Source organism: Lontra canadensis, unplaced genomic scaffold (genome assembly GCF_010015895.1).
Source record: "Lontra canadensis isolate GAN:19392208 unplaced genomic scaffold, GSC_riverotter_1.0 scaffold92, whole genome shotgun sequence".
In the NCBI taxonomy this organism is placed as follows: Eukaryota; Metazoa; Chordata; class Mammalia; order Carnivora; family Mustelidae; genus Lontra; species Lontra canadensis.
In genome coordinates, this window is record NW_022631086.1 from 7381596 (window position 1) to 7405770 (window position 24175).

The 24175-nt window shown below is 44.1% G+C and overlaps 1 protein-coding gene across 4 annotated transcripts in view; it reads left to right on the forward strand.

The window, feature by feature from the left end:
• Positions 1-24175, forward strand: part of SYTL3 (synaptotagmin like 3) — a 74611-nt gene that overhangs the window by 7629 nt on the left and 42807 nt on the right. For 3 of the 4 annotated variants that reach the window (XM_032836471.1, XM_032836470.1, XM_032836472.1), the window contains exon 4: positions 19042-19106. In XM_032836471.1, the coding sequence (XP_032692362.1) occupies positions 19042-19106 (65 nt within the window). Of the gene's footprint in view, positions 1-8073; positions 8187-19041; positions 19107-24175 lie in introns of those variants that run through there. The other variant, XM_032836474.1, reaches the window with a different exon arrangement.

The following is a 24175-nucleotide window of genomic DNA, read 5'->3' on the forward strand; positions in this document are numbered from 1 at the left end:
AACCACATGCCCGTTGGACTTAAGTAAGCCCCACTGTTTTTTCTAAGTCAGACCTTTTGGGGGCACACCTCTCAGGGGACCCTCCTCAGGTCCCAGGGGTTGGGGTGCCTGGCAGGGGACACAAACCCCTCACTCCTCTGGGAGAAACTCTGTCCTTGTGAGATCCCTCCCTGTGGTGTGTCTCTGTGATGGTGGTGAGGGGGCGTTCGGTGACATCGTGTCTCTGCATCTCCTATCCGCCACCGCAGTGTGGTCTTTCCATCCTATGTTGCAGGTGGTGGTTGGGCTGGTTTTCAGTCCTTCTTCATGGGGGTTGTTCCTCATGAAGCTACAGATCTGGCGTCTGCGGGAGGAGGTGTGTTCGAGGTCTCCCTACACCACCGCCTTCCCGTGCAGCTTTCCGTAAGGCCTTTGGGAAGAGGGATAAGCTGACTTCTATTGGATACTCAAAGAAATGAGTAGCTTTCTATTAGCGCCAGACTGAATCTTCATGTATTTCAATCTTTTGGTGTCGCAAGGTTTTTTAAAAAAATTTTTTTGACATGGAATGGGAATTTGGAACTATGCATTTTGAAAATGATAAACAGTGTCTTTGTCTGGGGCTCCCACTTTTCAAAGCAAGAATGGATTGGTCATTGATGACTTGAAAACTCAATAGAGGTTGTCCCTGTTTGTTGGGGACAGCGTGCACAAGGACATTGCAGAACCTAGAGGAGGGGAGACATCCGTCTGGTGTGAATCTAGAACAACCAGAGACTTGGGGATTTGAGAAGAGCTCCTAAGTGTTGTTGCAGATGGGAGAGTGCCCAGGACAAAGATGAGGAGAGGCAGTCACACTGTGGGGGGCCGGTGGCTGGGTTTTCTGTCCCCCTCAGTCCGTAGGGCTGTGCTTATTGGGCCCCTGGCGTTAATGGCCTCAAATTTCCTGTCCCTTTGCAAGGCTTAATTTCAGTCCCTCATGAAGTGAAGTTCAACCAGATTTCTTTGCTCCTAAATAGCCACCTTGTACTTGGACAGCAGCTTGCCAAGTCAGGCTGATTTGGTCAGCGCTAACTCTGCACCCCTCCCCCATTTCGCGTCTCTCTGGTTTGTTGAGGCCAAAGTCCTTCAGCCTTTTTCTTTCTCTTTCTTTCTTTTAGATATGATTTTTCTAATTAAAAAATGTTTAATATATGTATATTTTTGCTGGTACAGCTGCTCTGGAGAACAGTATGACGATTCGTCAAGACGTTAGAAATAGAGCTTTTTCCTGCTTTTTAGTGCTCCCCACTCAAGCCCTTTGGGCTTTTCTTATCTCGAGAGGGCAGGGCAGGGAGTTGCAGGGAGGGGCCTGCGCTCTTGAGAGGTAATAATTCCAAAAGATGTCTAGAAAGTCTTAAGATTTTCTTCCCTCCTTTCAATCAACTGTACGTATTTGAAGTCTAATGGTGACCATTGCCTGGTAAGGGATTAAAGGCATTGGTGGCTTTTTGTCTTTGAATAGTTCACTGTAAGCTAAAAACCACACTGGGAGGACGGACGAGGCTGTGGCCATCTCCTGGGAAGGCAACCCATTTTGAAACCTGCACCCAAGAGGGTATTGTGACCTCGCTGTTGTAACTCTACCCTCTAAGTACACAAAGTGTGATTTCTAAAACCCCAGCTTCCTTATTGTGAAATAAGGATGCTTTTCAAAATACCAAAGATAATTGCATTGTGGAGAATGAAGTGCCCCAGGAAATCATATGGGGAGAGAACGAAAGAATTTATAACACATATTCCACCCCCTCTCCTTTCTTGGCAACCCTCTGTCCTCTCTCTGATTTTGTCCTCCCTGGACCCCCATCCTAGAGAGAAGGCTGGCAGAACTTTAGAATACTTGACAGTCATGACTCTCAGGTGGTGGGGGTCCCAGGTGGGGGACAGACCCGAGAGGCTTTCCTCTCCCTACAGCTGCCTCAGCTTGAGACTTGGTCCTTGGGAAGAAGTGGATCCGTTGTGGGACCAGGAGGAGGGAAGGAGGTTTTTTAAATCAGGAAAGGAGAAGCTGTAGGACGGTGATTTTAAAAAAACAAAACCAACTGACAGGTTGTGGCAGTCAGAGAAAAAGTCCTGTGAGACGTGCTGGCCCTGGAGTTGTGCCGAGGTTCTGGGATGTCTTTGAGGTTTCTGCTTCAAGGCAATTTTCCTCTTAGAGCTGCTAAGGGGACACCTGGGTGACTCAGTTGGTTAAGTGTCGGCCTTCGGCTCAGGTCACTATCACAGGGTCCTGGGATTGAGTCCCGCATCAGGTTCCTGGCTTAGTGGGGAGCTGGCTTCTCCCTCTCCTCCCTGCTTGTACTCTCACTCTTTCTGTCAAATAAATAAATAAAATCTTAAAAAAAAAAAAAAGAGCTGCTAAGTGTCCCTGGGAGCTCCGACAAGAAAGGGGTGAGTTGGCTCGAGGCGATTTTCAGAGCATCTATATTTGGAGTACTTCTGGATGAGGGTCAGGACCAGGGAGGAAGACAGGTCAGGACCAGGGAGGAAGACAGGTATCCTCAGGGAAAGAGGACAGCATGGGGATAAGAGTTTAGCTTTTTTTTTTTTTATACTGCATGTCCCTCCCTCCCTCCCTCTCTTTCTTTCTTTCTTTTTAAAAATTGTGTTCAGTTAGCCAACATATAATAGTGTTCAGTGATTCATTAGTTGCATATAACGCCCAGTGCTCATCACATCATGTGCCTTCCTTAATCCCCATCACCTGGTTACCCCATCCCTCCACCCCGCTCCCTTCTATAAACGTCAGTTTGTTTCTCGGAGTCCAGAGTCTCTCATGGTTTGTCTCCCTCCCTGATTTCTTCCTATTCAGTTTTCCCTCCCTTTCCCTGTGGTCTTCCACTCTATTCCTTATGTTCCACGTATAAGTAAAACCGTATCATAAATATCTTTCTCTGCTTGACTTATTTCACTCAACATAGTGCCCTCCAGTTCCATCCACATTGATGCAAATGGTGGGTAGTCATCCTTTCTTTTTTTCTTTTCTTTTTTTTTATAAATACATAACTTTTATGCATTCTTTTTTTTTTTATTTTCAGCATAACAGTAGTCATTGTTTTTGTACCACACCCAGTGCTCTATGCAATCCATGCCCTCTCCAATACCCACCGCCTGGTTCCCCCAACCTCCCACCCCTCACCCCTTCAAAACCTTCAGATTGTTTTTTAGAGTCCATAGTCTCTCATGGTTCACCTCCCCTTCCAATTTCCCCCAACTCCCTTCTCCTCTCTAACTCCCCTTGTCCTCCATGCTATTTGTTATGCTCCACAAATAAGTGAAACCATATGATAATTGACTCTCTCTGCTTGACTTATTTCACTCAGCATAATCTCTTCCAGTCCCGTCCATGTTGCTACAAAAGTTGGGTATTCATCCTTTCTGATGGAGGCATCATACTCCATAGTGTATATGGACCACATCTTCCTTATCCATTTGTCCGTTGAAGGGCATCTTGGTTCTTTCCACAGTTTGGCGACCGTGGCCATTGCTGCTATAAACATTGGGGTACAGATGGCCCTTCTTTTCACTACATCTGTATCTTTGGGGTAAATACCCAGTAGTGCAATTGCAGGGTCATAGGGAAGCTCTATTTTTAATTTCTTGAGGAATCTCCACACTGTTCTCCAAAGAGGCGGCACCAACTTGCATTCCCACCAACAATGTAAGAGGGTTCCCCTTTCTCCACATCCCCTCCAACACATGTTGTTTCCTGTCTTGCTAATTTTGGCCATTCTAACTGGTGTAAGGTGATAACTCAATGTGGTTTTAATTTGAATCTCCCTGATGGCTAGTGATGAACATTTTTTCATGTGTCTGATAGCCATTTGTATGTCTTCATTGGAGAAGTGTCTGTTCATATCTTCTGCCCATTTTTTGATATGATTATCTGTTTTGTGTGTGTTGAGTTTGAGGAGTTCTTTATAGATCCTGGATATCAATCTTTTGTCTGTACTGTCATTTGCAAATATCTTCTCCCATTCCGTGGGTTGCGTCTTTGTTTTCTTGACTGTTTCCTTTGCTGTGCAGAAGCTTTTGATTTTGATGAAGTCCCAAAAGTTTATTTTGGCTTTTGTTTCCTTTGCCTTTGGAGACATATCTTGAAAGAAGTTGCTGTGGCTGATATCGAAGAGATTACTGCCTATGTTCTCCTCTAGGATTCTGATGGATTCCTGTCTCACATTGAGGTCTTTTATCCATTTTGAGTTTATCTTTGTGTATGGTGTAAGAGAATGGTCGAGTTTCATTCTTCTACATATAGCTGCCCAGTTTTCCCAGCACCATTTATTGAAGAGACTGTCTTTTTTCCACTGTATATCTTTTCCTGTTTTGTCGAAGATTAACTGACCATAGAGTTGAGGGTCCATATCTGGGCTCTCTACGCTGTTCCACTGGTCTATGTGTCTGTTTTTATGCCAGTACCATGCTGTCTTGGTGATCACAGCTTTGTAGTAAAGCTTGAAATCAGGTAACGTGATGCCCCCAGTTTTATTTTTGTTTTTCAACATTTCCTTAGCGATTCGGGGTCTCTTCTGGTTCCATACAAATTTTTGGATTATTTGCTCCAGCTCTTTGAAGAATACCGGTGGAATTTTGATTGGAATGGCATTAAAAGTATAGATTGCTCTAGGCAGTATAGACATTTTAACAATGTTTATTCTTCCGATCCAAGAGCATGGAATGGTCTTCCATCTTTTTGTGTCTTCTTCAATTTCTTTCATGAGTGTTCTGTAGTTCCTTGAGTACAGATCCTTTACCTCTTTGGTTAGGTTTATTCCCAGGTATCTTATGGTTCTTGGTGCTATAGTAAATGGAATTGATTCTCTAATTTCCCTTTCTGTATTTTCATTGTTAGTGTATAAGAAAGCCACTCATTTCTGTACATTGACTTTGTATCCTGCCACATTGCTGAATTGCTGTATGAGTTCTAGTAGTTTGGGGGTGGAGTCTTTTGGGTTTTCCATATAAAGAATCATGTCATCTGTGAAGAGAGAGAGTTTGACTTCTTCATTGCCAACTTGGATACCTTTTATTTCTCTTTGTTGTCTGATTGCTGTTGCTAGGACTTCTAATACTATGTTGAACAAGAGTGGTGAGAGTGGGCATCCTTGTCGTGTTCCTGATCTCAACGGGAAGGCTGCAAGCTTTTTCCCATTGAGGATGATATTTGCTGTGGGTTTTTCATAGATAGATTTGATGAAGTTCAGGAATGTTCCCTCTATCCCTATACTTTGAAGCGTTTTAATCAGGAACAGATGTTGGATTTTGTCAAATGCTTTTTCTGCATCAATTAAGAGGACCATGTAGTTCTTCTCTCTTTTCTTATTAATTTGTTCTATCACATTGATTGATTTGCGAATGTTGAACCATCCTTGTAGCCCAGGAATGAATCCCACCTGGTCATGGTGGATAATCTTTTTAATGTGCTGTTGGATCCTGTTTGCTAGGATCTTGTTGAGAATCTTAGCATCCATATTCATCAGTGATATTAGTCTGAAATTCTCCTTTTTGGTAGGGTCTTTGCCTGGTTTGGGGATCAGGGTAATGCTGGCTTCATAGAAAGAGTCTGGAAGTTTTCCTTCTGCTTCAATTTTTTGAAACAGCTTCAGGAGAATAGGTGTTATTGCTTCTTTGAAAGTTTGGTAGAATTGCCCAGGGAATCCGTCAGGTCCTGGGCTCTTGTTTTTTGTGAGGTTTTTGATCACTGCTTCAATCTCGTTACTAGATATTGGTCTATTTAGGTTGTCGATTTCTTCCTGGTTCAATTTTGGGAGTTTATAGTTTTCCAGGAATGCATCCATTTCATCTAGGTTGCTTAGCTTATTGGCATATAACTGTTGATAATAACTTCTGATGATTGTTTCTACTTCCTTGGTGTTAGTTGTGATCTCTCCCTTTTCATTCATAATTTTATTAATTTGGGCTTTCTCTTTTCTTTTGGATTAGTGTGGCCAATGGTTTATCGATCTTATTGATTCTTTCAAAAAACCAGCTTCTAGTTTCATTGATACGTTCTACTGTATCTCTGGTTTCTACCTCATTGATCTCAGCTCTAATCTTGATTATTTCCCTTCTTATGTGTGGAGTTGGTTTGATTTATTGTTGATTCTCCAGTTCTTTAAGGTATAGAGACAGCTGGTGTGTTCTGGATTTTTCAATTTTTTTGAGGGAGGCTTGGATGGCTATGTATTTCCCCCTTAGGACCAACTTTGCTGTATCCCATAGGTTTTGGACTGAAGTGTCTTCATTCTCATTGGTTTCCATGAATTGTTTAAGTTCTTCTTTGATCTCCTGGTTGATCCAAGCATTCTTAAGCAAGGTGGTCTTTAGCTTCCAGGTGTTTGAGCTCCTTCTGAACTTTTCCTTGTGATTGAGCTCCAGTTTCAAAGCATTGTGATCTGAGAATATGCAGGGAATAATCTCAGTCTTTTGGTATCGGTTGAGTCCTGATTTGTGACCCAGTATGTGGTCTATTCTTGAGAAGCTTCCATGTGCACTTGAGAAGAATGAGTATTCTGTTGTTTTAGGGTGGAATGTTCTGTATATATCTATGAGATCCATCTGGTCCAATGTGTCATTCAATGCTCTTGTTTCTTTATTGATTTTCTGCTTTGATGATCTATTTCTGAGAGAGGTGTTTTAAGATCTCCTACTATTAATGTATTCATATCAATATGACTCTTTATCTTGATTAACAGTTTTCTTATGTAATTGGCTGCTCCCATATTTGGGGCATAGATATTTACAATTGTTAGATCATCTTGGTGGATAGTCCCTTTAAGAATTATGTAGTGTCCTTCTGTATCTCTGACTACAGTCTTTAGTTTAAAATCTAATTTATCTGATATGAGAATCACTACCCCAGCCTTCTTTTGAGGCCCATTGGCATGAAAGATGCTTCTCCATCCCTTCACTTTCAGTCTGGGTATATCTTTAGGTTCAAAATGGGTCTCTTGTAGACAACATATGGGGTAGTCATCCTTTCTGATGGCTGAGTCATATTCCATTGTGTATATGGACCACATCTTCTTATCCATTTATCTGTTGAAGGACATCTTTGCTCTTTCCACAGTTTGGTTATTGTGGTCATTGCTGCTATGAACGTTGTGGTACCAGTGCCCCTTCATTTTACTATGCCTGTATTTTTGGGGTGAATACCCAGTGGTGTGATTATTGGGTCATAGGGTTGCTCTATTTTCAACTTCTTGAGGAATTTCCACAGTTTCCCAGAGTGGCTGCACCAGCTTGTATTTCCACCAACAGTGTGAGAGGGTTCCCTCTCTCCACATCCTCGCCAACATTTGTTGTTTCCTGTCTTGTTAATATTTGCCATTCTAACTGGTGTAAGGTGGTATCTTATTGTGGTTTTGATTTGAGTCTCCCTGATGGCTAGTGATGATGAACATTTTTTCATGTGTCTGATAGCCATTCCTATGTCTTCTTTGGAGAAATGTCTGTTCATGTCTTATGCCCATTTCTTGACTGGATCTTTTTTTGGGGGGGGGCTGTTGAGTTTGGTAAGTTATTTATAGATCTTGGATGCCAGCCTTTTATCTGAAATGTCACTTGTAAATATCTTCTCCCATTCCATTCCATTGCCTTTTAGTTTTGTTGACTATTTCTCTGCTGTGCAAAAGTTTTTTATCTTGCACGTTTCATTTAAATCTTGAAATAGGGCAACGAAGATTATTATCCTAATTTTATAGGTGAAACAAGAGGCTAAGAGACAGAAAGTAGTTAGCCTGAGGCCAGGAAGTCAGTCAGACTAGAACCCTGATCTCCTGAATCCCATCCCTTCTAGATCTCTGCCCTCCCCTTCCTGCGGGGAGGAAAGCCACTCAGAAGACCTTGAATCTTGGGCCACGGGAAATGGGGTGTGAGCATAGATGCTTTGCCAAGAGGAAGCCATATCACAGTGCACCAGTGTTCTGCAGGGCGGGGCCAGAGCCCAGGGATGGTGACAGCCAGTGATCCGCAGGAACATCTTGGCAGTGAACTGGGCATGAAGTGGTAAGGCTGAAGGCAAAACGAAATTGAGAACAAAAGAGAAGCAGCAGAAAGACCTCAGGAAGCAAAGACACGTTGAGAAGGACTTGGAAGAACAAAGTTGGTGAAAGTTGCTCTAGTCATGAGGGGCCATGTGTTGTCCTCAGCAGGAGCCATCAAAAGAGGGTGATTTGGGAGAAGGAAAGAAGAGGAAGAGATGTAAATGCATCCTTGCTTCTTGGTTCAGTGGTCCTCCCCCCGCCCCCCACCATGTACTGACAATTCCCATAATGACATGGGATGAAGTAACAACCATGTTGAAATGTCAGGGAGACTAAGCTTCATATTTGCTTGTTTGCTTGGTTTTGAAAAATAAGATTGAACTGCATGACTTCGGTTCACATTGATATTTTTTTCCCTTCAAAATCATTGACTGTGTAGTAGCATCCAACTTCATGTGTCTAGAAAGGACCTGTTCATTCTCCCGGAAGCAGATGGCTGAGGAATTATAGGTGCTCAAGACATTTGTCTTTCAAACTGTGATCTTTTCCTCTTGCTTTGTAACTGGCCGTGACCATAAGCAGTTGTTCATTCTTCAGTCTCAGACACTCGTTGGGATGTCCTTTCTCTCTGTTGCATCAGGAATGTTTGCTATTTATAAATAATTAGAACAGACATTTTAAATGGTGGGAGGCGGTACGGTTGATCCCAGGATACTTTCTTGGACTGCTTACATGTCTCTGATCTACTCTGCCGGAGGCTCATGGAAAGTTAAGAGTGCCCAGTTACACATAGATATACAGACCTTGGCATTCATTATCACATACTTAGTTCTCCGGTTGGGATTTGAATTATTGCTGCAAAGTAGGAAGGGTTAAAATGAGATTTTTGGAATTTATTAAAGGGAATATTTTGGTTGTTGCTCAAACACACTTTAGGTTAGGATTTAGATGTAAAGATATCATTACAGAATGATGTACTCTCTCTTTTGCATTGTGTGAAATAATTTTTATTGACAATCAAGTGACATGTCAAGATAAGTTTTACAGCAGTTGTGTTTCCTGCTTAGAGCAAGACATCCCAGAGTTTGGAAAATATAATCTTTGAAATTTCAGACTGAGGCTCCCAGCATTTCCCTAATACCATGTTTTGTTTGATAAAATACTGAATCCTCACTTCATATCCACCAAGTCAAATATATGGGAATGGAATAATTTTCAGTCTTTATTGTAAATGCTTCTGCTCTTCAATTGAGTAAAAGGTGTAACTCTATGAAATATCGAAAAGGAACTGAATGTTGAGTATGGTATGGGGGGGCCGGCGAGGAAGGATGTGAGCTTGGTGCCGAGGTTAAAGTGACATGTCTTTGCTGCCTCTCTTCTATTTCAAAACCTGATTTTTTTTTTCTAACCTGATTTTTAACATCGCTGATAGAAATTATGGTCCTGAGTTTCACAAGAAAAAGTATACACAAGTTGAATATATTGAGTAAATATGTAACATTGTCATACATGTGCACATTTTCAAGAGAGTAGCCACTAAAACCAACTTTACAAGGGAAAAACCTCTTGTTCTTTAAGATAAGGTTTTTGTCTTCTTCGTTCTGACTTGGAGATGGCATCTGTTTTGGTCCTCACAGTCTAGCTTGGCTGTTTCACGAGGTACATGTACAGCGTTTCTGTAGGAATATGGTAGATGATCACTGTACATAGGATCATGACGTTCTTTTTAATCCTTGGGCCCAAATGGGAGTAATGACCATTTAGTATTCTTGGAAGTCCTTGTGCTACTAAAACAGAGAGTAAAAAAGTAGAAGTGTCTAGGACAGTTTTGGGAAAAGTTTATTTTGAGAAGTTTATTTTGTACTCACTAAAGGGAATGCTTTCACAATAATTTGAGTATCATTCCTTTTTTTGAAGCTGGAATTTATTCCGTGATCAGTACTTGATTAGTCACACAGGCCTTGCTTCTAAAGCCTTTCTTTGAGGTTAGTAAGCCTTCTGCATCATTAACGCTCTTGTTCAGACTTGAAGTTGTCACCACACTCAGCTCAGTGGAAACTTTTCGCCTTGAGGGGAAGGCCAGCACGAGGAGGCTGCTTTCTTGGGCTGGCGCTTTGCACAGTAGAGAGGTGCTGCCTTGGTTAACACTCTGAGCTAGAGCTAAGGGTCCTGGCAGATGGAGGGATCCCAGACAGGCTTGTAGTTCCTTTGAAGTCATGTTTTCATAGGAATGTCCACAATGCCATGCCCATGTCCATAGAGCAGAACAAAGTGCATCCCAACGCCAGAGAGAAGTCATGTGGCTTGAGTGGTTTTCGATGATTCATCTCCTGCACTGTTCCATTAATGCAGATAGTTAAGAACAGACTTTCTTATCGAAGAAAGTTGCCCATGGATTTCTAGCTAATGTGAAAGCTGACCTCAGTATGTTATACTCCTCTGAAATGCCCTCTGTCTTTGGGATGCTTTGGTGATGATGGGATTCGATTTTGTGATAACTTTCCAAGATTCAAACTTACACTTGATGATTCTTTTAAGAAATTAACAAAGGTGCTTCTTTAAAAGGAAAGAAATGTGTCTGCCTAATTCTACTACATAATTGCTACCCATATGGACAGTGCTTTTGTAACTACAGAAATGAAGTCATCAGATAAGAAATCAGCTATTCCTTCCCCTTTTGAAACTGTAAAAACCTCCTAACAAGGCAGTGAAACTGTTACCTTGAACAGAATCCTCCAAGCACAGGTTTTGCTGCCTCTGAAATGGTCACTTTGTGTTTAAGGCTCCATAATCTAGAGGTGGTAGATTTGTGTTGCCTAATGCTTGGGAAAGGAGGAAGGACACACATAACATCCTACACACCATACAGTCGGACATGTTAAACCCATCTGGGTTAATTTTCAGTTTGATTTAGGAAATGTATTTAAAGTTTGAATCTTCTCATAAATGTCGATAGACCCTAGGGCAGCTGGCTGGCTCAGCCCGGATGACACGCGATTTTCCATCTCAGGATCGTGAGCTCAAGCCCCATGTTGGGCCTGGAGCCTACTTAAAATTAAAAAATAAATAAGTTTTAAAATGCCGACAGATCCTAAGAACTAATATACTATACTAGTATATTAGTATATATATATATATTTTTTATTAATACATATAATATAGAATTATGATGTACCACTGGCCTGGTAGCCTGTGTAAATAGTTTCCCAGCTGGGAACCAATCCGGGTAAGTGGGTTGGGGCTGCTGGCGGGCCCATCTGGACACAGCAGGCCAGCTGCTGCCCTGTCAGGAGGAGTGGGGCTCTGCCTGGCCTCGGGCACCCCCAGGGACCATTCTGCCTGGGTGGAAAGACAGGTCATTTCTTTCTCATCAACCTTTGAGAGGCAGCAGCCAGGATGGAGGCAACCCGGGGTGGGCTGGGCGCTCGCTGCCGGCTAAGCGCTGTTCACACGTGATCTTGCTTCGGGCCCCTTTCAAGGGCAGCTCATCCTCTCCCCGCAGCCAGCGGCCTGGTTTTCCTCTCTGAGTCTGTGTAGTCAGGGAAGCCCAGCTTGGCCCGGAGGCCACAGTGATGTGAGGAGCTGTGAGGCCCTGAGGGGGTGAGTGGCCTGGAGCCAGGGGCCCCTTCAGTGACTCGGTGAGCTTGGCGGGCCCTGCTTCCTCCCTGGCCTTTTGCCACCTGAAATAACAAAATGAAGATATTAAGGTCTGTTTTTTTTTTTTTAAAGATTTATTTATTTATTTTAGAGAGAGAGAGAGAGAGAGAGAGAGCTCAAGTGGGAGGGGCAGAGGGAGAGGGAGAGAGCATCTCGAGCAGATGCTGAGATGAGATGCTGAGATGAGATGCTGAGCACGGAGCCTGACTCAGGGCTGGGTCCCAGGACCCCGAGATCATGACCCGAACCAAAACCAAGAGTTGGATGTTTCGATGACCGTTGCCGTCAAGGCGCCTCTTCATATTGGTTTATGACAAAACCTTATAGCTTTCGAACACTCACACAATAAACCAGTGTTCACCGCAGCCTTATTCACAAAGTCACAGGACAACCCTTTGTCCGTTAAGTGATGAGTGGGTAAACAGAATGTAATATATACGTGCTGTGCAATGTCATTCAGCCATGACAGAGAATGAGATTTAATACCTGCGCAAACAGGGATGAACTTCACAAACACTATGTTAAGTGAAATAAGGCGGAAGGAAAAATGTATGATTCTACTTACATGATGTACCCAGAATAGAGTCAGAAATTCAGAGACAGAAATGTTTACAAATGTTACTCATTTCATCATCTTGAAATATTTAATTGTTATATAAATTATTACTTTTATGTCCTATAACATCTCCCTCAGTGATTACTTGTGTCACCTGCATAGTTTTACGATTATAGTTTACAATTATTAAACCAACTCTAAGGTTTAACACATCTGAGCGCTCATTGCCCATCTTTTGAGACGATGATTTCCCAATTTGCAAGTTCTTTATTTTGATTCATTTTTCAATTAACTGAAGTGCCTCTTGAAGGACTTTTTTGCCCCAGAAGAGCATGTGGGTAGCATAAGATCTGAGTCATTGCAAATTTAAGGTTTTCCTCCATAGCCTTCACTCGTGAGTAAAATCTTATGTCCCAACCTTTTCATCTCAAAGTTCAAGAAACGTGTTCTCATTGTCTTTTGGAATTTAATATGACAGACACATCTGAAGCTATTTTTATTTTTATTTATTTTTTTTTAAGATTTTATTTATTTTTTATTTATTTGGCAGACAGAGATCACAAGTAGGCAGAGAGGAAGGCAGAGAGAGAGAGAGAGGAGGAAGCAGGCTCCCCGCTAAGCAGAGAGCCCAATGCGGGGCTCGATCCCAAGACCCTGAGATCATGACCCGAGCTGAAGGCAGAGGCTTTAACCCACCGAGCCACCCAGGCGCCCTATTTCTTTTAGTGATCATCTGGTTTTTATGTGTTACAAACATTGGCTTTTCTTCCTCCATAGCCTTATAATTAAAAACGGTTTCTCATCCATGTCTGGCTGTGAGTTCTTCTATGTTGGTTTTAAGGAATAAAGTTCCTTTGAGCCCCCATCCCCTGGATTTGCTTGTCTAAAAAAAAAAACCATATATATATACATATATATATATATATATATATACACATATATATATATACATATATATATATGTATATATATATACACATATATATATATATATACATACAAACATACATACTTAGAGGTGCCTGGGTGGTGCACTTGTTTAAACGTCTGGCTTCTCTAAAGGCTTGGGTCATGACCTCAGGGTCATGGTATCTGGCTCCACGTGGGTCTCCATGCTGAGCGTGGAGTCTGCTTGAGACTTTCTCTCTCCCTCTGCCTCTCTCCCCTGTGCACTCTTTCTCTCTCTCAAATAGCAAAGCTTAAAAAATTTTTACAAACTTTAATTGTGATAAAATACATATAACATAAAATTTACTATCTTAGCTCTTTTCACCCTACAGTTTAGAGGCAAGTCTGTCCACATCTTCAAGTAGCCCTCACCACCATCCATCTCCGGAACTTTTCCATCTCGCAAAACTGAAATTTTATACCCGTTAAACAACTATTTCTTCCTCCCACTGGGAACCAGCATTCTATGTTCTGTTTCTCAGAATTTGCAGATTCTAGCTGCTCAGATCAGAAGAATAATATAGTCTATCTTTTTACGACCGGCTCATTTCACTGAGCAGAACGTCATAGGTTACCGCAAGTTCCCTCACTTTTTAAGGCTGTGTGTTCAAGGTGTTTATTCTGTCACGTGTCTTTGTCACATTTTGTTTGTCTGTTGGTTCCTTGATGGACACTTGGATGAATTCTACCCTTTGGCTATTGTGAATGGTGCTGTTGTGAACATGGTTGTGCAAACATCTCTAAGAGAAGAGACCCTACGTTCCGTTCTTTTGGAGATAGACCCAGAAGTGGAATTGCTGGCTTGTGTGCTACTGAGATGTTTCATTTTTTCATCCTGTTTCCCATAGTAGCGCACCATTTAATGATCCCACTGGCAGCGCACACGGCGACCATTTCCCTTACGTTCTCATCAATACTTGTTCTTTTCAGTTTGTTTTGTTTGGCTTCATTTTTGCTAGTAGCCCCCCTAATGCGTGCGAGGTGAAGGTTTGCTGGGTTTTTGACTCGGTAACATTTTCGTCAGTCAGCTGTGAGTCCCCTGACCGTCTTTTATGCCACTTGCCCTTGCTTCATAGAGGGTAACTTTTAATGCGGAGGTTACCTTTGTTCTCTGTCCTCCAACGTCTGATGCCTTTTACTTTTCTGTTCACGTTCCAGAAAAGCACGTCTGCTGGGTCAGCTCACTCATCCAGCTTTCTGGCCTCTCCATTCTGTTCCTGCTTCCTGGCAGACTGTTTTCTCTCTTTTTTTTTTGCCAGATTTGTCTTTGTTCTAGTCTGATGTCTCTTCACGTCAGCCTGGTTTCTCCTTCTGTCTTTCCTTCTCCTTCTCTTAGACATGGGTCTTAGGTGGCTTTTGAGGACAAAGTACTTTCTGAAACGTTCCCCATTTCAACGAGTGCTGCGCGTCCCGAGACGTCTTCGGCATTTTGTCAGAGGCTCTCGGTTGTCTCTTTGGGCTGAGGAATTGCTAACAAGCACGGACTCCTTGTTTCTCACCCTTCCTGTGGCCCCTATGGCGGTGGGGGGCCCTTCTTAGATCTCCAGGGAGAACAGGGCAATGTGCAGTCTCTAATCTGATTCTTTGTTGAGGCCTCAAGTGCAGCAATTTTTCTCACTTTTGTCAATCTGATGTAACAAACCAAGAGTCACAAACGCGTGACCAACAGCCTGCCGACAGCCCATGTGTCTTTGGCCTGAAGTCTAATATTTATCATTTCAATGCCTTAAAATGGACTGCGGGTTCTCCAACTCACCACAGTCCCCACCCCTCCCTATTGTCTTCACGAAGCTTGCTTCCCTCTTTTATAGTCTCTGCCCGGTGCCTGAGTCTGTGACCCCCACCCCACGTACTTAGAGGAGCCCACACACATTAGATCTCAATGCACAGCCCAGCAGGATCCCAGCCTCTCCCTACAGTTCTCAGGGGCTCCCCACAAGGCTGGGGCTTTTTATTCATTTACCAACCCATACGGATTCTCTGGCCCCTGCCATGTGCCCCAGTCAGGCTTGTCGCTGTGAATTCAGCCCTGAGTATGACACAGGGGGCACCTGTCTTCTCTCTGAGGTCAGCTGAGGGAGAGCTACAACCATTTTGCAAGAAGGGGTGGCAGCAGCTCGATGCGATCATTTCTTTATCTTCATCTTGATTCTCTGAGTCCTCCCCTAGTTACCTAGGATTTAATCACTATGGTCAATCTTTTTTTTTCCTGTAAAAACGTTGAAAGCAGATCAACTGAGCTGGCAGGAAAAAACATCACTGTTCTGCTTTGTAACTAAAAACCATCTTAGATGTGAGATTATTTGAAGTAAAAATACACTGAGAAAATTCCACCGTAGGCTCCCCTCAGACTCCTCCAGCTGGGAACTACCCAACAGGTGGACAGGCTAGCACAAAGCCGTTAGGTGGGTCTCAGTTTTATAATATTCAGCTTCTTCATTTGGACTTTTGTCAGCTTGTTCATTTGATGGGCCCTCAGGGGCCTCCTGAGGCTTCCTGGCTGCCAGGACATCGGCTGGAGAGCAGATCTACCCGGGGAGAGGCACCTCCAGAGGCATTTCCAGAATCCCATCTCTGCAGACCAGTTTTCTACCTCTTGTCCCTTGAAATGGTGGAAAATACATTAAGCAACTCTAGGGACATCATGTTGACTTTTTGAAGAGCATAAGGCGTGGTTATGGTTAGCTGTTAGGCGGCATGTGTTACTGTTAACTGTCCATCCGCAGATGCAAGTAATTTCGATGCAAAGTAAAACTGCATTCCAGCGGGCTGTTTGGCTCACTGCTTGCTCTGAGAGTAACAGGTCAAAGGCTCTTTCTGTTCCAGCCATCCCTTCATTGTATCATTCAACATTTGTATGCTGGGATTTGCAAAGTGCTTTTCAACAGTTACTTCTGGTTTGCTGCTGAAAAGACAGCATGAGCAGAGTTCGAGGCTATGAGAATGGATGCCAGGACCTCCAGGAGTGTAGTTAGAGCTGGCTCTGCGCCGCGGGCTTGGCATTTACGGGAGCGATCCTAGCACAGAGTCAACTGGCAAGGTCAGATGCCAGATTCAGCTCTCCTGATTCCGGAGCTTCTGCTGTCTCCACAAACCCTAGGCTTTTGCTTTCCAAGATGTATTTGTCAATTGATTGAAAATGTTTTTTAAAGGTTTTTTAAATTTACTCATTTGAGAGGCAAGCACGAGTAGGAAGGGCAAAGGGAGAATGAGCAGCAGGCTCCCTGCTGAGCAGAGAGCAGGACTGCGGGCTCCATCCCAGGACCCTGAGGTCATGACCAGAGCTGAAGGCAAACACTTAACCGACTGAGCCACCCAGGTGCCCCTGATTGAACAAGTTTTAAAGAAGCAAGTCTCGATTCTGAAGAATGTAAAAGCATTAGCCTATTGCTGAGCTCAGAAAATGTTTCAAGAAGCTTTCATAGCCAGATTCTGATTAATCACCTGGGAAGAAATAACAGTATGTTTCCTCTGGTTGCTATGAGTCAAGCTACCCTGCGTTGGCCTTAACGAGGACGGAGACGAGCAGGTGCGGCCACTGCAAAGTCTGCTCACCTTCGTCGATAAGAGCAACAGATGGTCCCCCTTTCTGTATCTCGGGGTTGGTGTGGACAGGCGCCTTTAGGAAGGATATTAGGGGACCATTGCTTAGGAATGGCTGATTCTGCAAGGATTGGGAGATCCAGCTCAAATCTATTCTCAAAGGAAACAGAGCCTCCAATGCAAAAAACATGCATTTTGACACATGGTTCAGGACAGTGGTGTTTTTATCCTTCTATTCTTTAATCAGAGATGGGCCTGAGACACACGAAGTCCGTGTCCAGAGCTCTGCTGCCAGAAAAGCTCCTGTTTGAGCTTCGCAAGTCGTCAACTGGGATATGCGGTTACAGGACCCAGCGCCAGCGGATGGATATTTTAATTCACTGCAGAGGTTCTGAAATCAGGGTTGGAGGAGGACAGTGGTTGACTCAGGTGTCTCCACCCTCCCCTTCCCTCCACCGCTTTCCTTTCGTGATCGTGGATCCGTGCACGGCGTCTGGCTCGGCTGGGCTAGTCTCCGCTGACTGTCGGGGGGTGTGGTTTGATTCACTGCTGAATTCTCAGCTCTGACATCCTTCCCGTCTGAAGCCGGCGCCATCCCCGTCCTGCCCTGGACATGGATGCTTTTGGTCCCAAGGGTTACAGGCTAGACTGGCTGAAACGGTCACCACCACCAGGAAGTCGAGTTCATTTAGTTGATGGAGGTCTCCTGTTTCCACATTTGATTTTGCTCCTCGACTCTCTTCATCTGATGGTTAGACTTCGTCCTGCTGGTAAAGATGGAAGAGTTGCCCACAGGCGTAAATGGTTGGCAGGTGTGGTCCTTCGAAGAGCATGAATTCCCCGGCTGCCCCATTCATCTCTCCAGACTTTGCCTGGTGTTTGATGCCCTCCTTGCCTGCGGAGGGAACTTCCGAGGAGCTGAGTGCCCAGTGTTTCGTGTTGGTTTAGTAGATTATATGTTTGTATTTAAAGTGCCAACTTTTCCCTGTTCCCCCCCCACCCCGCCTGCCCCAGGACATATCACAGTTGAACATTCTATATATTTTGGCTCTGAGTGGCAGTGACTGATGATCAAAATTCTGTTATCACAATTTATAAAAGGCCTGTGTATTTTTCCCTTGTTCTAGTCACTAAGCATTGGGAATCATGATTTACTTAGTAATTGGAGAACATGACAGTTGCTCATGAGATAAAGTGGAGGAAGCTGGTTGATATCTTTCAATAATCATTAGAACTCCGTAGAGGAAGAGGGTGTTTTAAAAACATGTGGTTGGGCATATATTTGTGAAATGACTACATTTAGAACAGTTGTAAGCATTAGTTAAGAAAAATCCATTTGAGTTCATATGTAGCCTAAAAGAACCTAATGGAGAACTTATTTCCATATTTTATAGACGAGAATTCATAAGTTGACGTTCTAATTTTTCTTCAACTTTCATAATCCAGGAATTGGCAAGTTTTGTGGCACATTATTTTAAGGGTGTGAAAAACTTGTAGTATCTGTGTGTTGATTTTTTTTTTAAACATCCTAAAGAGATGTTAACAATTCTACGTTTCTAAAGTTTTTTGATGTTGGGTGGCTTCTCCAGGAATTTGGGAAGGGTCAAGGGCACAAGGCATTTGCGGACTTTGATTGCAGAGAGCATACGAAGGGTCCCGTTCCTCCTATGACTGAGACTGGAGGAGATGGGGGCTGAAGAGGAACCCCAGCAACTGCCAGCAGAGTGGTGGCCAACAAAAGGCCGGTTTGTAGATGGTCTGCTCAGACCCACGTCCCGGGTTTCCACCCTGTGCATGGATCCCGTGTTCCAGACTTCAGGTCTGTCTGGGAAACTTCACGGCTACTTTGTCAGCTTTTGGGAAACATCGCAGTTGACACAAACTAACCTTAACCTATTTTAGGGATGATCTCCCTCCTGGCCAAATGGACAGCTTTGGATTTTTTTTGTTAATTATCCTTCATGCCATTGTTGACCATTGTAAACATAATAAATTGATCATTTCGATGGCAATTCTGTTTCCCCGTGTATATTTATTAGGAAAACATGAAGTACTTAATATGGATTGGTCACACCCATATGTTAGTATGTATACATTGCATCTATATGTTACAAAGAGGATAAAAGAGACCCAAGCAGAGACTCCCAGTTTTGCTGCTAACAGATCACTTAATCTCTATCGGAGATCTGTAAAGTAGGGGTTGGGGCCAGAAATTTGAACTCTGAGGACCCTTGCAAGACTAATTTTGTGCGATACTATCTACCTACCTCTTATGAGCCAAACACAGCACCGTCCACATCTCTGTCTGAGGCTTCCTTTCTGCTTGTTTTTCAGAAATGTGAAAATAAAAACTGGAGAATGGTTCTTTGAGGAGCGAGCCAAGAAATTTCCAACTGAAAGTAAGTGCTCTTAAGTTTTTTCCTAAAGTAAAATGATATACTTCTAGTTTTTAAATACTTATGTTTAGACTGTTTAATATAAAAAACTTGATAGGCTGGGATGCCTGGGTGGCTCAGTGGGTTGAATGTCCAACTCTTGATTTCAGCTCGTGTCTTGATCGCAGGGTCATGAGTTCGAGCCCTGTGTCAGGCTCCACACTGGGTATGGAGCCTACTTAACACAAACAAACCAACATTTTACAGGTCACTTGGCCGACATTGCTCAGCATCTTTCCTTGTGGTGCTCCCCTCTGTACCCCAGCTCACCTGCGGAAATCTGCCTGCTCCCCCGGGGGTGTCCCCGGCTTCCTGCTTGTGGGAGTGGGCTCTCCCTCCTCCGACACTCCGGCAGCTCTGCTTTGCCCATCCCTTCCATAACTGGGGAAAGTGCCTTATGCTGTGTTATTTGCATACTTCTCTTTCTCTCCGGAAGCAGAAAGTGTGCTTTTCAAATCTTGTTAGCTCCTCATGGCACCGAGCACAAAACCTTGTTCATGATACTTGAGCAAAATGATGGACTAGCTGAAGGCCCCGGGGGGTGAACGGTATTGGAATTCGGCAGAGGCTGGTGATTAGGAAGGTAGCGCACGTCATGATTCTCTGCGTGCAAGTGTGCATGTGGTCTGGGCACCTGAAATATCTTATGAGGAATTTGCAAAGCTGATGTAACAGTGTCATTGGTAGCTGGGGCCAGAAACCATGGGGAGAACTAATTTGGCTTTGGTAACATGTGAGCGGCACAGATCAGAGAACGACTTATCAGATAAAAGCACGCGCATGTGTCATCGGAATCAAGCGGAGCCCGCGTGCTCTGTGACCCGCGTTCATCCACGGGGATAACACCCCTCCTCTGGGATGCGGGTCAGCAGGGACTAGACATGAGGAGCCAAGACTGACTTAGAGGCAACGGGCTGGGCTGAAACCCTTCTTTCTCCTGGAAAAAGTGACCTTTGAGATAAAGAAGTTGTTTAGCCACAACCCAAAATGTGTTGGCAAGGAAAGGAAGCCATGTGTCAGAGCCTGACCCTCAGCTTTTATAAAAGACACTGTTCGCTGAGGTTGATGCTCCGTTGGCATTACCTTCTCTCCTGGATTCTATTCCAGACCTTTCTTACTCAAGCAAAGATGATGTTTCTGCAGAGTTTCTTACAAATCTGGAAGGAAGGACAGTGCTAACGGGTATGCTCGAGCCAAAGGGTGGGCAAGTGGGTGTGGCTCACCCAGGACAGCGCTTCTCAGCGTGTTTCCTGACAACCCTCTCTCCCGTCCCAAGCAGGCTTCCTGACACTATTTCCTGAATACTACCCACCCATGAGAGTTTACTATCCCAGGTGTATTTCTGTATCTGTACTGGGACTAAAATTTGTCACATCCACTAACCACCCTTTTCTCCTCCCTGGGGCTGTCATCCCCATTTAGGGCATAATCTAGACAAGCATGGCAGGATGAGGTCTGAGTTTTATTGCTTTGTTTTGTGTCTTTAAAATACTTTAAAATACTTTTTGTTGGGGGCGCCTGGCTGGCTCAGTCGGTAGACAAATGGCTCTTGATCTCAGGGTTGTGAGTTCAAGCCCCACCTTGGAAAGTCGACTGTACTTAAAATTTTAAAAATACCTTTTTTGTTGGGGGGCTGGGGTCAGGTGGTAGATTCTCATTTTTTTTTCACTCAGTTCCTATTTCATTAATGGTAAGACGGTGGGGAATGAAGTTTCTGTAATTTCTCAATAACAACTCCATGAAGACCTCTTCTGGAAACTGTTGAGGCTGTAGTATGGTTATTGCCGTGGGGGAAATGAACTCGCAAGTGGGAACACAGGTGTGCGCTCCCCTTACCTTCTCATCATCTCTCTGGTGCTCTTCCGCTGAGTAGAAGTGAGAGGATGTGAGGAATAGGACAGGAATGAACGTGAACTCCTGGGTTTCTCTTCTTTGTCCAGTGACTTTCCACTGGAATGAAAAGGTCAAGAAAAAAAAAAAAGTAGACAATGAAGTCAGCCTAAGAACAAATCACCCTTTTCTCTTATTGTTACTCCCAAGTATAAAAGAAAGAAATAACAAGGAAAAAAAAAACCCAAATTCCTTCCTTCTCTACAACTGCTTCCTCACATACTGAGGGTCTCATTTTCTTACTGTCCAATTTAGGGTGAGTTGGGCTCAAAAGGCACAGAGAGACCGAGGAAAGTGCCGAGCTGGGAGAGCACAGGTGTGAGTTGAGCTCGGGTAGGGGGAGGTTGCAGGCGAGGAGCCTGCTGGAAGGGCAGTCAGGGTGAGATGATGGTTCCTCTGGGCAGGTGGGAACCCCCCTGACTTACACCTGTGCCCACACCAGACAAGCTGGCCCACTAACCGAGTGGACTCTAGTCCACCTGCTGTATCTGCTGAGGACCAGTTAGGAAAATAGGAACCACGTGGGAAATTGAGCAAAGAGGATTTAATTTAGGGAATCGGTGAAACAGGTCTTACTGGAGGAAAAGAGGCAAAAAGGGAGGCCCGTCGGAACCCCCGGTGGGAACTGCGGAAAGCAGACCCTTCCCAGGCTGGGGCTGTGCCCAGGAACCTCCCGCCTTCTGGTCTCTCTGGCGCCCTCTGGTGGGCCCTGTGGGGAGCCCGCCGCAAGCCCGCTCGCAGGGGCGCCGGAGTCGGAGAAGGCCTGTCCGCCGGGTTTGCTGTCCTGGTTCTTTCCAGCCTCCACATCCTCCTCGGAAGCTGGAGAGACGATACGGTGGTACGAGGCACAGATGAGTACGAGACGGCTCAAACCCATGCCCCGTTCTATTGCTGGATTCACAAATTCCTCCAAACGTTAAAACAATCAATATTATTTTATGTTTTCTGTCTTCAGCTGGAGGCTTGTCCGGGGCTGGAGGATCTGCTTCCCCCTGGCGGGGGGTGGGGGGCTCACACACAGACCAGGTGTGCGCCTACTGCTGGCGGCAGGAGGCAGGGGTCCTCCCCACCCCGGCTCTCTGCAGGGCTGCCTGAGTGTGCTTACCGCCCCCTGGCTGGCTTCCCTCCTGGCCTCCAGGGCCCTGAGAGACAAAAGCAGAGCCTGGCCTTTTTTATATTAAAATTTTTTTATGATGATAAAATATGCACAACATAAAATTTGCATTTTAACCATTCTTAACCTTATAGTTCAATGGCATTAAATGTGTTCACATTGTGTACCATGCCCCCTCCCCCCCATCCATCCTCAAGACTTCCTCGTCCCACAATATCCTCTGCCTTCAGCTACCCAGAACTCCTGGGAACTTCTCTCTTAGGCTCCCGCTTCACAAAGCACACCCTGTCATTTCTGCTCTGTCCTGCGGTGACACAGGTCCGCTCTATTAAAGCAGAGGGATGGCACAGGGTGGGTCAGGAGGCCAGTGACCCCAGAGCCCGTCAGCAAGCTGGCCGCCCGAGCCTGTATTCCCTACCCCAATCCCCACAGCTGAGCCTCAGACCTGACTCCCTCCTGTCATCCATTTGGTCAGCAAGTCCCGACACTTCTGCCTCCCCAGTGTCCTAAATCTTCACCCCGCTCTTCTTTCCCACTTCTAACGCCAGAGCTCTAGCGGGTCCCCACGAGTTCACCTGCTTCCCCCATATTCCATCCTACATTTTGCAAAGAGGGAATTTTCTTTTCTCTTTTGATAAAAGGTGTTCCTTTTCTGATTGTAGAAGTCATGCATACTTTTGGCAGAATATTTGGGAAATTCAGAACGGTGTACAGAAAGCAATAAAAATCCCTCCACTCAACAAACTGCTGTAGATCACACACACACACACAGTCTTCCAGTCTTCTTTCAAAGTGATTCTGTGCGTGTGTGGGCACATACAGACTTACATTTCTTTTTATAAAGACTTTATTTTTAAGTAATCTGTACACCCAAAACATGGGACTCAGACTCACAGCCATAAGATCAAAGGTTGTATGCTCCATCCACTGAGCCAGCCAGGCACTCCCAGGCGTACAGACTTCTTTAAAACAGATTTATGATCAGATTATAAGTTTTAATTTTGCTTTTAAAATTCAATATAGCACCAACATTTTCTTAGGCTATTAAGAGTGGTCCCAACATACATTGACTGCCACATAAAATACATCAGATGGATATACTCAACCTCCTTCTTTTCCCTCCTTCTTTTTTTTTTAAGATTTTTATTTATTTGAAAGAGAGACACAGTGAGAGAGGCAACACTAGCAGGGGGAGTGGGAGTGGGAGAGGGAGAGGGAGAAGCAGGCTTCCCACCAACCTGATGCGGGGCTTGATCCCAGGACCCTGGAATCATGACCTAAGCCAAAGGCAGACACTTAGGACAGAGGCACCCAGGCGCCCCCAGCCTGTTCCCTCTTGTCAGGGAGTGTATCACTGTATTCAAACTTTCATATCACAGATAACTCTGTGATGAACATCTTGTTCAGGCATCGTGGCATCTCTGCTTATTTCCTTTGGAGAGATTCTAAGAAGAAGAATGGCTGGTCAAAGCTGTGAGCACCTGAAAGGCTTTGATGTGTTTGCAAAATTACCCTGGGGAAGCGTTGCTCATTTGAACCACCAGGGCGGGGTGCATGGGTGGTCCTACCACACTCTGGCCACCTCGAACTCCTATCCCTTGAAACAGGACTGCAAATTACATTTGTTCTGAATGTGTTAAAAAAAAAACACATTAAAAAGTTAAAAAAATTTCACATTAAAAAAGTGAAAAAAAATTGAGAAGTGAAGAAAAGCATAACAAATAATGTTAAGAAGACAATGACTTCACCCTGAAAACTTCTGTTAACGTTTTCGTGTCTATCATACATCATACCTGTTCTTTGGTGAATCAGTGTATCTATGTTTGTAAGTGTAGATTGTGTATGTGTGTGTATACAAACATACACATATACACACATAACTACACACACATTTTTAAAAGTATTGAGATTAAACCATTAGAAAATTGATGTTTTTAGGTAAAAATGATTGAATGAAGACGATTTTCTCTGAGTCAAGCTAATAGATTTACATAATTGGGATCAAATTGTACATACGGTTTTATACTAT